This window comes from Oryzias latipes, chromosome 3, assembly GCF_002234675.1.
Source record: "Oryzias latipes chromosome 3, ASM223467v1".
In the NCBI taxonomy this organism is placed as follows: domain Eukaryota; kingdom Metazoa; phylum Chordata; class Actinopteri; order Beloniformes; family Adrianichthyidae; genus Oryzias; species Oryzias latipes.
This window is the reverse complement of record NC_019861.2, coordinates 432,327-448,342: the sequence shown is the minus strand read 5'-3', so window position 1 is coordinate 448,342 and position 16,016 is coordinate 432,327. Positions and strand designations below refer to the sequence as shown.

Genomic DNA, 16,016 nt, shown 5'->3' with positions numbered 1-16,016 from the left:
ATATCACTCCATACAAACGTCCCCTAAAATACTTTTTCTGATTAAAGTTTGAATTAATTTCAGACCAGTTATGATGTCAAAATCTGCCTGATTTCAAAACAAAAGTTTTGTTTATGACATAAAATAAAACCATTACTTTAATGCAGAGACACATTTCAATCAGAAGCATCACTGAATGTCCAGCGTGATCAGAAACCCCGGAGTGCAGAGACAAACTGTGGAGGAAAATGACTTCCATGTTTGACTGACATGCTGTTCCAGTAAGACGACACATTTCATCAACCACTAATTGGATTCTTCTGTCAGCTGTCTTTTCACGTTACAGAAGTGGACAGTAAAGAGTTCAAATTGCTTAACAGCTTCTTTTAGATACTTTGAAAAGCAAGTCTTTAAGTTGAAGGAAACAGCAATAACAAATGTTTATTTCCTTTTTCATTTTTTTATCTTCTACTGTGACCCAGCAGATACATTCTGAAGTGTTTGAGGAGAAACCTTAAATAAATAAATGGAAAGACTTCATGACCTGTGCAGTTTGATAGTGTCAGCTTTCATTCTTCTTTGAAGTCAATAGACCTACAGAAATAAAAGTATACGACTAAAACAAAAGAAAGAACTGATAATTGGTCTTTTGATTTGTACATCAGTGTTGGCTTTTTTATTATTTCAGTGAGAGATCAATTTAAAACTTGGTAATTTTGTCTAAACTCCACGTCTCCATAATTGCTCCGCCCACGGCGCAGTCTGCTTGGTTACACGGCCCACATCAGGGGTAGTGCCGTTCTGCTTAGCCACACCGGTGCCAACCCATGACCACCAGGGTCAATGTGGGGTTCAGTGTCTTGCCCACGGCCACTTCAACGCTGAACTGATCCTCAATCCTCCAATCTAAGGTTGGCCGCTGTTCCTCTGCAGATTAGAAATATTAGAGCAAACCTTCAAAACAGCAGAAAGATCTCATGACCTGCTTTGTTTTAAATGCTCCTTAAGTCTTTATCTTTCCTACATTTCAGAAACTGATCATTTCTGCCTAGAATCACCAGAGGGACGTTCTGGACTTTATTATGTGTTCATAAAAGCTCTCAGTGAGAAAAAAGGTCTTTGAATTTCTTTATTTCGCCTTTTGGCCAATTATTAATTTCTCTAAATTCAAGTATAAACAATGAATTTGTTAATAAAGTGTCACAGATATGGCTTTTGGTTCATGTTTAGGCAACAGAATTGAGTAAATCTACTTGTTGGACAATCAAGCACGCAGGTGCACACTGGAAAATCTGTACCTGGACATGTTTGGACAGTACCAACTGGATATACAGCATTACCTGTGATAATGTAAGTGTGGGGCTGGAAGGTGAATGTAGCCACGGAAGATACTGAAGTTCATAGCTAAACGTTCTGAAGCTGATGGCAGAAAATGCTAAAGCCATTTTGTTAACGCTACATATTTAAAGAAGTTAAGTTTGCGTAAGCCAAAATGTTTCATCAATAGCTGAAAATGTTTGCTTAACATGCTAGAGCAATTAGCTTAAAGATAAGTCTAAGTGCTAAAATGTAAATGATTAAAGAAATTCCTGAAGCAGCCAAACAAGCTAGCATAAATGCCAAAATAGCATAGAAAACTGGAACAATGTCAAAACAGCTAGCATATTTCTAAACTCTTAGCTAAATGCCAAAGTACTTGAAAATATCTCATTAGATACTAAATTAGCTCATTGACCAAACATAATGTTCATACAGTTAGCATAGCAAATGCACATTATTGTGAGGCCTTTCCAGGTTCAGGCTTAAGGATATCAAATTCAGTCTTTAAAAAATTCCAGAGCAATGCTGCAGAGGGAGTAAGGTATTGACCGGTGCGCTTTATTAAGATGTACTGATAACTTAAGATATAGACACAATTGTACAATTCGTCAGTCTATACAAAACATGAAGCATTCCATGTGAGCCGCGTCTCACCAAACCCGCCCGCCAAGCTCACCAGAAGAACGATTCATTCATTCATGTTTCAGTGGAATTACAGTCAATTACACAATTCAGTTTGTAAAAAACAAAAAAATCAAAGACAGTTTCAAACATAACATAAGGAGACAAAAGATCCGAATTCCTCCTCTACCGCCCCCCGCTGCAGAGTGGGCGGGCTCTTCCCTCAAGAGACGCCGTCTCTGATCCAACACACCGCATCCAACCGCGCCCGTGAGACCGGAATCCCCCCCGGACCGGGTTCTGCGTCAGTGGTGGCGATGTAAAGGCCAGATGAGGAAAGCAGCAGTCGGACAGAGAGCCATGCACTGCGTCAGAGGCAGCTCGGTGTGCGAAGGCGCTATTTGACGAGGGCGGAGCTTAGGCCAAGGTGAGCGTGGCTATATGAAAGGTCCAAAGATGGCAGAACAGAGGAAGGAACCGCCTCTGAAAGTTGTTTGATTCTTCAGCGATGTTAAAACAGTTCCAGGGCAGCAGAGACCTAATGACCACACGCTAAGGGAATCGACCCTGTGACACATTTCTCAGTGCTTCTACGAAAAGCTCTGTGGCTGCTTGATGATGGGAATGACGTGGATTCAAACATGTCTGTGGCTTTACCTGGACGCCTTCTCAAACAAATGGAAATGTGTTTGAACAAAGATGGACGGCTGAGGGGCGGGGTTTCTGTCCGCCGCCGCATAACATCGCTCTGTGGACAAAAAAACTGCTCTCCTCGGGAGATGGAGCCGAGTGCAGAGTGGTCACATGGTCACAGCTAAGACGCACAGGCTCCCATCAGTCTGTCTGGACGCTGGAGGGAGGGGGGCTAAAGGACACGATGGCGTGGGCTTTGTACAGAGCAGACAGAAACGATGAAGCAGGAAAGGAATCACATTCAGAGTTTAAGACATTTGTGTGACATGTCAGCGCACCTACACAGACTAACACGGTATGAAACGCCAGCTGTCCCTCGGGGGGGGGGGACCCCACACTTTGCTTTATACGTGGGAAGGGGAGAAGGGTAGGAGGGGCAGGTGGGGCTCAAAGTTCGGGTCCTGTCATGCCGAGCTGTGCGTCCGGGCAGTCAGTTCTCAGGGTGGGGGGGGGGCTTGGCTGAACGGACGGAAAAGGAGAAGAGGGGGGAGGAGTGGCAGCGGTTCCAGGCCCGGTTAGATGTTCTGACAGCACTGCATCTTTGGTTTGTTCTCGGTGGGCGGCACCTGGATGTTCACTACATTGTTGCTAGGCGACATGTCGCTCTCCTGGCGCTCCGACATCTGCTTCTGGGAGACGATGCGGTAAATCTCTGATGGGAAACACACACAGTCAGGTCCCACATCACATGTCACCCATTGAAAGGAGCAGCAGCTTCTACCAACACCTGCACAGGTCATAAAAACCCCGTCTACGCTCTGCCTTCATGTTGAAGTTCAGACTCCATCAGGCCAGATCAGTTGATACCATGACATGGAAATGTGGTACCTGTCATTCTTTATTTTAATGTCGTCTCAATGTCACCTACAGAAGATTGGGTCATTATGACCCACAAATCATGAAGGTCCTTCCGTTTCTGCTTCAGGACAGAACTCTGACACTGCAAAGACCATTTCTTTCCCACCCAATTTCTACCTTTGACAAAGAAATGATCAGTTTGCTCAAATGCCATTCTCAGAAATATGTCTCTTTGAAAGATCAGAGAAAACAAAACATTTCAAAATTTTAGATTTTATGTCCAATGGGGCAGGAAAAGTCCCTTTAATCACTTGTTCTCCCACTTAGAAAGATGAGGGAGGCCTGTGTCATAGGTCATAGGTCAAGCTCAAGTGAGAGAGAGCATGAAAAAAAAAATCCCATTAGCTGTTTCCATCGACAAGGAAATTAGGAAAATTGGAGAATAACTTCACGCCAGTTCAAAAACAACAAAACTCATTTATCAAAAACAAAGTTTGTGCGATTGGAGGAGGTGATTTTTAAGGTGTAACGAAATAAACATGATTGGTAAAACTGCAACGGAAAGACTTTTTTTCTAATTACATGCGTCACATGACCCACCACCAGATACACTGGCTCCTTTGGGCGCCGTACAGCGGCGCCATCAGAGGTCCCACAGCGTCACACATCATCAATAGTTGAGTGTGTCATGTGGAATTGTTGGATCCACAGCTCCTCTGGAAAATCACCAACCACCATTTCCCAGAATGGCTTCATCTGTAGCCCCTCCCACATTTAAGGAAAGAAGACGCCGACGTCTCCTTTGATAGATGATGATGAGCGCTAGCGCCGTGGCAGAGATGTGAATTTATCTGCTATAAATCAAAGTATCCGTCACATCCCTCGCCGTGTTTCTGAAGGACTGATGGCGTCAGTCGCTTTGTGTTTATTCACATGATTAGAAATGAATGGAACTCTGTGATTGGGAAATCATGAAAACACAGTTACAGAGACTCTGTTACATTAACCCAGTGCTTCTCAAATAGTGGGCCGCGCCCCGAAGCGATGCCGGGGGGGGGGGGGCTCGCGGTGGTGGCGGTTTATGCACAGGTAATACGGGCAATTTAGTGCTTAGTAACTATAGTTCCTTCCCACACATTACTGCTGCTGAACATGAACCTCTGTCTGACAGCACGCTCCAGTGTTTAGGACACAGTAAGGCTGTATATTCCATGGATGATCCCATTCACTCCTAAATAAAGCCTGAGATCAGCAGTCTGTCCTCCAGCCAATCCAGAAGCTCACGCCCCCCCTCCTCAGGCAGAACAAAGAGAAGATGGATGTAAACACACCAACCTGTCAGGATGGTCTGGAAGGCCGTCTCCACGTTGGTGGAGTCCAGAGCGGAGGTCTCCAGAAAAGACAAACCATTTTTCTCTGTGGATCACAAAAGGACAGGAAGTCGCTTTACTCCAACCTGAATTCTGGAAAAGTTTGCATCTCTTTAACGTTGATAGAGAGAAAACAAATATTTAACCCACAGATGGACATCACAGGCACTATGAACCAAGATATAATGCACTGGGGTAAAACGGGTATTTACTGCTTTCACTGATTCATGACAAAAGTGGACTAAGAATGAATCAGAGGAAGAGTTCTAAATCAGAAATGACTAGATAAGATTCAGCTGGAAGAACACAGAGGAAGTCATTTAGATCCAAAGATGTAGGTTTGTAGAAGCAGAGGCTGGTTTAGATGGAGAGAATTTCTCCACTCTGTCACGTTTTTTAGAGTCAATGTTCCTTCACGTCAAACCGTAAATCCAATCCTCCACAGAGCCCATTCTCACCAAAAGGTTCAGAGAAATCTCTGTGCATTGGGGACAAGGTCGATGACGGAGGCCGTGACTTTATATTGAATGCCCCACATCATTTCTAGAAGCATCTGCAGGTAAATCCAAACCTTCTGTGGATGGAATGACGACTATCATCAGAAGGAAAGCTCCATCTGAATACAGTCCAAAACTAAAACCGAAAGACGTTTCTGGACTTATCGTACAAGTCTCTGATCCGTCACATGGACCTCCGTCACCATGAAACCTACAGCTTTGGACAGAGAGTGACATGCTGTAAGAAAGAACCAACAGAAGGACTCTGACCAGCAAACGCCCGCGCCTCGTCTGTAGGAACGGCCCTCAGGTGGCGCAGGTCGCTCTTGTTGCCCACCAGCATGATGACAATGTTGCTGTCGGCGTGGTCCCTCAGCTCCTTCAGCCAGCGCTCCACGTTCTCGTAGGTTAGATGCTTGGCGATGTCATAGACCAGAAGAGCCCCCACTGCTCCGCGGTAGTACCTGAAGCAGAGACGCAGCGTTCCACCGGTTGTTCAAAGATCTCAGCACATTTCACATGTGAAGCTGGGTCAGCGCTCTTTTAGTTTGGAATGAGCTGCATTTGTGTTGGTAAAGCATAAAGACTGCTCAGTTCAGAACCGGATAATGTTCATTTATGTAAAACATCAAAATGTTGAGGTGGTGGGATTATACAAGTTCCTCCCACTGCCCATCAAGCAATAAATGAAATCCTTTCAGCAAACTTCATACTTGTGGTTTCAATCTGTCAAGTTCTGTTTATTTAGGATTTAAAGTAGTTAGAACTGAAAGATTTACATGTATTTTATTTGTTCATTCATTTATTTAACAGGGACACTGCACAGTAAAAGCATGGCTGCAATAATTAGCCCAAAGGCTATTTTTCATCTGTAGTCCCTGGACAGGTATTACAATTGTCAACCTAAAAACCTCAAAGCATCAATTTCATACATACATGTACAGTAAACAATCACTTCAAATACACAAAAACAAATGTAAAAGACACAAAGGTGACAGATCAGACAAGGATGGGCAGCTTAGGCTACGTTCACACTGCAGGCTGAAACGACCCAATTCCGAATTTTTTGCCCCTAAGTGGCCCAATTCCGATCTTTTCATGACAGTCTGAATGACACAGATCCTTTTCAATTGCGACCCAGGCCCCGTGGGTTTGCCGTCCTGATTCCGAATTGTAGCCGTTCTTTTCAATTGCGACCGCCGTCTGACCGGCCAGGCGACTTGATTCCGAACCGTACGTCATCGACATGCAACAAACGTCATCATTTTGCGTTGAAGTAGGCGGGAACGAGAACGTAAACATCAACCATGGTGGACGATGCTGCTGAGATCAGTCAGTGGAAGGGAAGCGAGATCCCCGATTGGATTCATATTTGGGCTGATCGCTCTTTTCAGGCCAAACTCCAGGGCTCTGATCGCAACTGGACGGTTTTTGAAAAAAATTCCAGCTAAATGGCTGAGCGTGGTGTTGAACATTTCCCGCGATGACTTTTTTTTCTTTCTCCAATTCCGACCGTGCTCAAGCGCGGGGGACCCAGGCGATCATCCTCCTCCTCCCTGTTCTGATCCTTAGATTCTCCAGCAGAACGGGTTAATAAAGAGTCCATAGAATTTAATCTGGGGGAAACCTTCTTTTAGTACCGTCATCCTTCCTCCGTAACACACAACATGAATGCGCGCGCGTGCCGCGATACCCCTATTCTCTATCGCGGCACGCGCGCGCACACACACACGCGGGGGCGCGGCCCCAACACATACACATTCCTATTCCACTACAGTGGGTCCAGACGATCCCGACTCCATTGCCTTCTTAAAATGAGAAGATTGTAATTGTGCTTCTCCTTCGTGAAAATAAATGTAATATTACAAAAAGAGCTCCGCTTTTGACAACACTGTTGTTGACATACATTGTTAACGTTTGCTCCGCAAACAACAAGTGACGTCGTTCACCGTTGAGTATTCTTCTGGCTTCTGCGCATGCGGGTCTCGTTTGGGTCGTGTCACGGTCACACTGGAGATCACAAAAGTTCGGATTTACTTGGAAATGTGAACGGTCTAGCAAACAATTCGGATTTTTTCAAAAAATCCGAATTGAGCATTAAGCCCCGCAGTGTGAACGTAGCCTTATTAATATATTTGTTGTGATATGAATCAGTTTTTCAGCTGCTTTGTAAACAGAGTGAATGTGGTGAGGTCTCTAGTCCTGTATGTGGTGATGTCTCTAGTCGTGTATGTGGTGAGGTCTCTAGTCGTGTATGTGGTGAGGTCTCTAGTCGTGTATGTGGTGAGGTCTCTAGTCGTGTATGTGGTGAGGTCTCTAGTCGTGTATGTGGTGAGGTCTCTAGTCCTGTATGTGGTGAGGTCTCTAGTCGTGTATGTGGTGAGGTCTCTAGTCGTGTATGTGGTGATGTCTCTAGTCGTGTATGTGGTGAGGTCTCTAGTCGTGTATGTGGTGAGGTCTCTAGTCCTGTATGTGGTGAGGTCTCTAGTCGTGTATGTGGTGAGGTCTCTAGTCGTGTATGTGGTGAGGTCTCTAGTCGTGTATGTGGTGAGGTCTCTAGTCCTGTATGTGGTGAGGTCTCTAGTCGTGTATGTGGTGAGGTCTCTAGTCGTGTATGTGGTGAGGTCTCTAGTCGTGTATGTGGTGAGGTCTCTAGTCCTGTATGTGGTGAGGTCTCTAGTCGTGTATGTGGTGAGGTCTCTAGTCGTGTATGTGGTGAGGTCTCTAGTCGTGTATGTGGTGAGGTCTCTAGTCCTGTATGTGGTGAGGTCTCTAGTCGTGTATGTGGTGAGGTCTCTAGTCATGAATGTGGTGAGGTCTCTAGTCGTGAATGTGGTGAGGTCTCTAGTCATGTATGTGGTGAGGTCTCTAGTCATGTATGTGGTGATGTCTCTAGTCGTGTATGTGGTGAGGTCTCTAGTCGTGAATGTGGTGAGGTCTCTAGTCGTGTATGTGGTGAGGTCTCTAGTCGTGTATGTGGTGAGGTCTCTAGTCGTGTATGTGGTGAGGTCTCTAGTCGTGTATGTGGTGAGGTCTCTAGTCGTGTATGTGGTGAGGTCTCTAGTCGTGTATGTGGTGAGGTCTCTAGTCGTGTATGTGGTGAGGTCTCTAGTCCTGTATGTGGTGAGGTCTCTAGTCGTGTATGTGGTGAGGTCTCTAGTCATGAATGTGGTGAGGTCTCTAGTCGTGTTTGTGGTGAGGTCTCTAGTCATGAATGTGGTGAGGTCTCTAATCGTGAATGTGGTGAGGTCTCTAGTCGTGAATGTGGTGAGGTCTCTAGTCATGTATGTGGTGAGGTCTCTAGTCCTGTATGTGGTGAGGTCTCTAGTCGTGTATGTGGTGAGGTCTCTAGTCGTGTATGTGGTGAGGTCTCTAGTCGTGTATGTGGTGAGGTCTCTAGTCCTGTATGTGGTGAGGTCTCTAGTCGTGTATGTGGTGAGGTCTCTAGTCATGAATGTGGTGAGGTCTCTAGTCGTGTTTGTGGTGAGGTCTCTAGTCATGAATGTGGTGAGGTCTCTAGTCGTGAATGTGGTGAGGTCTCTAGTCGTGAATGTGGTGAGGTCTCTAGTCATGTATGTGGTGAGGTCTCTAGTCATGTATGTGGTGATGTCTCTAGTCGTGTATGTGGTGAGGTCTCTAGTCGTGAATGTGGTGAGGTCTCTAGTCGTGTATGTGGTGAGGTCTCTAGTCGTGTATGTGGTGAGGTCTCTAGTCGTGTATGTGGTGAGGTCTCTAGTCGTGTATGTGGTGAGGTCTCTAGTCGTGTATGTGGTGAGGTCTCTAGTCGTGTATGTGGTGAGGTCTCTAGTCGTGTATGTGGTGAGGTCTCTAGTCCTGTATGTGGTGAGGTCTCTAGTCGTGTATGTGGTGAGGTCTCTAGTCGTGTATGTGGTGAGGTCTCTAGTCGTGTATGTGGTGAGGTCTCTAGTCGTGTATGTGGTGAGGTCTCTAGTCATGTATGTGGTGAGGTCTCTAGTCGTGTATGTGGTGAGGTCTCTAGTCGTGTATGTGGTGAGGTCTCTAGTCATGAATGTGGTGAGGTCTCTAGTCATGTATGTGGTGACATTGCAACTGTTTTGTTCACATTTGTTCACAGATGGGTTTTTTCAATTTGCATAAATGACAGTGTCATCAGCATACATCTAAACAAAGACGTTTGAACAAACATAAGGGACGTCATTAATGGAGAGAGAGAAAAGTAAAGTCCTAGAATGGAACACCTATAGAGATATGGAGAGGAGGATCCTGACTGAAAGATCTATTTGATAAAGATGATTCCATCCATTGTGTTGTTTTCACTACTGACGGTTTAGTCAGATTTTTATGATTTATAATGTCAAAGGCTTTTTTCAGGTCAAGAAACACAGCCCCAGCCCCCCCCCCCCCCCCCCCTATCTGATAGATTTATGTTTTCTATGAAAAAGCCGTTAGCCGTCTTTGTTGAGTGCTGAGCTCTGAAACTGCATGGGATGAAGAGAAAAGATGAATTGTTGAGGTGTGAAATAATCTGTTGGGCAATATGTTTTTCTGCGATCTTGGACACTGGGTATGGTACTGTAATTTGAAAGCAACATGGAGTCTCCGTTTTTGTAGATTGGAATCACCGCTGACTTCCATGCACTTGGAAATATTGATTCAGAGATGATTGATTGAGAATAATGGCTCAGGGAGATGTTAAGGTAGAGCTGAGTTCTTTGAGCACAAAAGCAGCACCAAATGTGTCTTTTGTTCTGCTAGCAAACATATTTGTTACTTGCATACATATTACACTACTTTACACAGAAAAACCTCTGGTTTTTTACTTTATAAAGTGGCATTTTGTTGAATGCAAACAGAAAGGAAGTCACAACATAACTGAAAATAAGATCAAAACAACCTTTTTGTTTGTTTTTATGTTTTTTGAAAAACCTTTTAAATTGACCTTTTCATTGATTTCTAATCAGAGTTTTTGTTCTAAGTGGTGCAGTGGTTAGCACTATTGCCTCACAGCAAGAAGGTCCCTGGTTCAAGTCCCGGCTGGGGGACTTGAACCGGCTTCCTCCCACCGTCCAAAAAAATGCTTCCTAGGGTTCCTCTAAATTGTCCCTAGGTGTGAGTGTGCATGGGTGTGTGATTGTGGCCCTAAGACAGACTGGTGACTGGTCCAGGATTTCCCCCGCCTTCACCCATGAATGGCTCCAGCAGCCCCGTGACCCACAAGGGACAAAACGGTTAAGAAGATGAATACGTTTTTTATTCTATACTCTTACACCGTCAATGTTTCTGTTTTCTTTAGCACATCAACACAACATTGTGCTGTCCATAGAAAAGACACCTGTCCACAACCTCCAACAGTACTCTCTAGTGAATGACCTGCAGAGAGCTGGGACCAAAGTAACAAAGAATAACAAGAGTAACACATTACACCACCAGGGACTCAAACCCTGCAGGGCCAGACGTGTCCCCCTGCTAGAGCCGGTACATGTGCAGGCCCGTCTACAGTCTGCTAGAGAGCATTTGGAGGATCCAGAAGAGGATTGGGAGAATGTCCTATGGTCAGATGAAACCACAATAGAACTTTTTGGTAAGAACTCTACTCATCATCATCTCGTTTGCTAATTTGGAGATGCTAAAACCAAAAACCAACGTCAAGAACCTTCAGCTTCTCCAAAATTCTGCTGCATGAGTTCTCACCAAGACCAGGAGGGGGGCTCACATCCCCCCAATTTTAAGATCCCTGCATTTTCTCCCCATATGCTTCAGGATTGATTTTAAGATACGTTTAACCGTTTTTAAATGTCTTAACGGTCTTGCGCCTTCTTATTTATCAGATCTTTAGTAAAGTATGAACCCTGACGGACCCTGAGATCCTCTGGCACTGGTCTGTTAACCATTCTGACTGTAAAAACCAAAACCTATGGAGAGGCAGCCTTTCAGCACTGTGGCCCCCGTTTCTGGAACAGTCTGCCAGAGGACCTGGGGGCCACAGAGAGCATTAATGCTTTTAAGAAAAGCTCAAGACCCATGTTTTTACCTGGCTTTTAGCTACATTTTTACTACTTTTATTTATTTATGCATACATTTTATCTTGTTTTGTGAATTGATAGTAGATTTTAATGCATTATTTTAATTGACCTTATTTGAATGTTTTATTGTTTGTTACTTTTATCAGTCTCTTTATTTTTCTCTCTCATTTTTCTTCATTTGTATTTCCGGTGCTTCCTCAGTTGGGACCTCTCCCTCTGGATCGGCTGCTGTTCAGCCGCTGCAGCTCTAGTTGGGGGCCTCCAACCCCGCCTTGCTGTGGTGGAGCGGTCCCCGCCTGTGATGCTGCATCTGACAGGGTATGCAGTTATTCACAGAGAGGGAGGTTCCAATCATCAGCGTTTCCAACATCTTGTTTTTGTACTCAGCGTACTTCTCATTGTCTTTCTCCATCAGGTGGTGTGGGAGGTGTGAAAGGAGTGGGGGGTTGTGTAGGTACAGGGAGGGGGGCCCTATTTTTTTTTTCATGCTTGTGTTTATTTTATTTATTTGGTCGTTTTTTTATGTAAAGCACTTTGTGTTATGCTCTTGTATGAAAAGTGCTTTATAAATAAAGTTTGATTGATGATGTTTGGGGGAGAAAGAATGCTGAGCTACATCCATTGAACACCACACCTTCTGTAAAGCATGGGGGTGGAAGCATCATGCTATGGGGAAACCAGGACGACTGATCAGTGTTAAAGAAAGAATGGATAAGGAAATACATTTGACTTAAATTACTGTGAATTTCTGATGTGCAGGCCAAAGAATACAATAAAGAAAAGTATTTTGTCAGCATTAAATGTGGGTTCAAATAAAATGTAACATTTAATTCCCTCTAAAATGCTTCCTGTAAACTTTTACATTTAAATAAAGTTTGTGGATCACAGGAACATTTAAATGTGTTGTTCTTGTTTGGCCCTTCAGGCTCTGAAGGTTGAGTAGCTGCCACAGGTTTATGACGTCCTATAAGGTCATTTAGCCAATCACAATCCAGAAATGGTAGAAAGTGCTGTAGGACACATTATTTATGGTATTACAGCAGCCTTTTACAGCCTGGGCTGGACTTTGGACATGCCTGCTGCACAGGCTCACCCAGTGATCTATGATTTAAACCTTTTGGGTCACCTGCAGGCCAAAAGGCTCGCCCCTTGTGTCGAAGGCCTTCCTCCATGACAGCAGTGAGACGAAGTGTAGAAATGTACAGTTTCTGGGTCTAGGTTAGAAATCAGGTCAAAACTCTGCAGTTTGTGAACATCTTCAGGTGACATGAAGCGATGAAGACATCATTGTTTAAATCAGTCCGTCTCCAGAGTGAGAGTCCTGGAACAAACAGCTTCCACTCAAACGTCCCCCCTAACACTGGAAATCCAACCTTTCACAGACAGAAGGATGTGCACGTTTCTACTCACGCTGACGTGATGGCGCGGTAACGCTCCTGACCGGCAGTGTCCCAGATCTGGGCCTTCACCGTCTTGCCATCCACCTGGATGCTGCGCGTGGCAAACTCCACCCCAATGGTGCTCTTACTCTCCAAGTTGAACTCGTTGCGGGTAAAGCGGGACAACAGGTTACTCTTTCCTACGCCGGAGTCACCAATCAGGACCACTGAGGACCAAAGAGGAGGCAGGTAAGAAAAGCCATCGTTTTCCCTCTAAAGGTCATCCTCAGCCCGGGCTAAAGGCTGACAGGGAACAAAAGTATGAAATGGAAATAAACGAGTCCTGATGCATGACAGCGTTTCTCAGGTGTAACTTTTAGCATTTTGTTCTTCACTTTCAATGGGATCTACAGAGTTTAAGTCAGCTATTAAGTTTTCTTTGTAAGGTTTTCTATAGTTACAAACAGACAAGTTTGTGGACAGCTCCAGTATCACTGCAGGCCCTCAACCATAGACCTTTGGTCACTTTAGATAGTTACTCTTTAAATTCAGTCCACTTCTCTGACATCACCAAAGAAACGCCCGTCTGGCCTCATAAGCAGCTCTTAAAACAAACAGGCTAACCCAACTTTAAAGACTGGGCCAAACCTGACTGACTGCAATAAAGCCCAGAATTCTGCACAAACTGCAGGTTCGTGCAGGTGAACTGAAGCTGGTCCTGCTGCCAGGGCAGAGGTCAGCTTAACACCTCCTCATTATCCAGTCTCTTCAATATCTCTGGTTCTCCTGAAGTTTTAACGCTGCAGTCACTCCCCTGGTGCTAAGGTTACAATTACTGACCGTTTCTGTTCCAGCAGAACAGTTCAGAATTCTCTGGGTTTTGGTTGTTTTCAGCCAGAAACACCATCAGGGAGGTCAGAAGCTATCTGCCCACTTCTGCTGCTACATTTACATTTACGGTCAGCAGAGCTTCAGAGCTACGTTACGACTACAGTAAAGACCTCCAACAATCATTTACTCGCTGCCTCATTCAAAACGACGTTTCCATTTTCATCCTGGAAGGATGTCAGCAGACGGGAATGAAACAGACAGTTGAGCCGCCATCGCCCCGTCAGCCCGTCAGGCTTCATTCGTAGCGCCGTCATGCTCACAGTGCTGGACACCAAGACAAAGAATTAAACAAGCACATTCATGTCAAAATAATTCCAACCCTCTTTCCCCCAAAAGCCCAACAAGTAACCCCACACATGATCTTAAAAATTAAAATACTGAATAAAACCAAAGAACACGTATACAAGGAATACCGAAAGGTGTTTTTCATTTTCCAGTGTAAATAAATGGAAAACTTTCTATTCATTTAGCAGCCAAGGAGGCTGATGGTTCAAACTTCATCTCCTTTAACTAAACATGGCTGACATCTGGGATGTTGTGATGCGAAGTGTCGTCTCGTCAGCAATAACATTTCTGTTCAGTCCAAATACTGCACATCCGTTTTATGGAACGCCCAATCAGAGGCCGGCTTTGAAGCCCCTGGATCTACCAAAAGCTCCAAAGTCAAAGGCTGGAGTAGAACAGAATATCTGGCAGGTCGTCATGGACTGGACCCGTGTTATGAAAGTTACCTCCAAACTGTAATCCTTCACAGATTACCAGTTATTTTGTAAAAGAATGACCTGTTTCCTGACAATACTACAGCCTCAAAATGCCTTTTGTTGACTTTTATGTCACTTTCTTTGCAAGACTTGCAGACCACAACCTGTTTCACACTTGGATGGTTTAATAGTGTTGATTTTTGAACTTCATTTGATAAAAATGAAAGTGTAGCTTATCTAGTTTGAGAGAAGCAGAACCGGAGAACAATATGCTTTTGAAAGACTAAAATCAAAAACACTAATGACAGACGTTTACCAGGACACAGAAACTACACACACACACACATATGTGTGCCAAAAGAAGCCCAACAGGAAATTCAATTTAGTAAACAAGTCCGACTAAAATATTACACATAAAAACATGAAAATCAAAGTTTTAAGTGGAATTTTTCATCTATAATTGCCTTGTGCTGCTGTCATCATTACCTTTGGGTAGAGTCTGTGGTAAATCAATAACTAATGGGTAAAATGTCACAATATTAATTAATAATTCCTTGCTCTACTAGTAATAAGTTACACAATAATTACTTTTTGATTGAAGGATTTCCTTTAAACAGCTGGATGCCGTGTCCAACCATGGAAGATTACAGGGAATCGAACATCTTTCCACCTTCATGTATTCTACCGGCCGACCAGCATCACAACAACAACAGCCGCTTTACTGCTTTTATATTTTTGTGGAAAACTAAAGCAAAAGATAATAGTAGCCTTCAAAAATATACTATTGACTTTGGTTTTACACTGTCTGAATAAATGACAGACAGATTGATTCAAGTTCAATGACGGACGAGCTGGACCCGTCAGTACACTAACACACTCGGTACCGGCCCCATTTGGATCAAACGCGATAACGGTTAGGTGTGTCCCGCGCGCCTCCGGTCAGCGGGCTAGCACCGGGGGCTAACACCGGCTAACCTTAGCTAGTACTCCTCGGCAGACAAAGAGCCGCCTCCCCGGCGCTGGGTGGAGGCCGCATCACAGGCGGCATGCGCGCCGAACCCCCCCGGGAAGCCCGAAAGGGCCTGTGGCGGCACGAAGCATGAGTTCGGTTCCGTTAGCCTGTCAGCTGATCCCCGGGCCGTTAGCCCGACCGCTAAACGAAACAAACGCACCTCACCTTTGAATAAATAGTCGTATTCGTCATCCCTGGTGCCCATCGTCCTCGCGTTAATCCGAACTGCAGTTATCTTAAAGACTAAATGCGTTTCTGTCTTTCTTTTTGGGTTATTTTTTGTTTTCTTTTTTACTTTTCCGTCAGGAACTGAAGGAGAAGATCAACTTCCGCAAGTTCTTCTTCCTTCAAGCAGCGCCCCCTTCCTGGGAAAGGTGACGCCTGGCGGCGGTACAGGGAACTGCTGTTTGTTTGTTTATTTGTCTGGTTCATTTGTTTGTTTGTTTTAATTTGTTTGGGGTTTTTTAAATCTTTTTTGTTGTTGTTTTTTAAGGAAGGATCCTTTCTGAGATAAATTACTGTGTCTAAGAAGGAAAAAAATATTTTTAATTCTGCAAAATAAAAAGACAAGGAGGTGAAGTGCTTCCTTTAGTACTGGATCTCCTCGCAAGGGATAACTTGGGAAATCCATTGGAAAAATGCAGACAATAATTCCATCTCACAGCATCAAAAGTAGAGATATAATTGACTGTTTACAATCAAAATGTAGGAAGCACAAAAGAACCAAAGACAATAAGTAAATGATTTTTC

At 44.3% G+C, this 16,016-nt stretch overlaps 1 protein-coding gene across 1 annotated transcript; it reads right to left on the bottom strand.

Moving 5' to 3' along the window:
• Positions 1 to 1,836: 1,836 nt before the first annotated feature.
• rab11a (RAB11A, member RAS oncogene family) lies at positions 1,837 to 15,633 on the bottom strand. The gene is made up of 5 exons (XM_004086048.4): positions 15,432 to 15,633; positions 12,694 to 12,889; positions 5,549 to 5,742; positions 4,747 to 4,827; positions 1,837 to 3,265 (listed from the first exon to the last, which is right to left on the bottom strand). The coding sequence occupies exons 1-5, from the start codon at positions 15,469 to 15,471 to the stop codon at positions 3,129 to 3,131; spliced, it is 648 nt and encodes a 215-aa protein (XP_004086096.1). The 5' UTR covers positions 15,472 to 15,633; the 3' UTR covers positions 1,837 to 3,128.
• Positions 15,634 to 16,016: the final 383 nt, after the last annotated feature.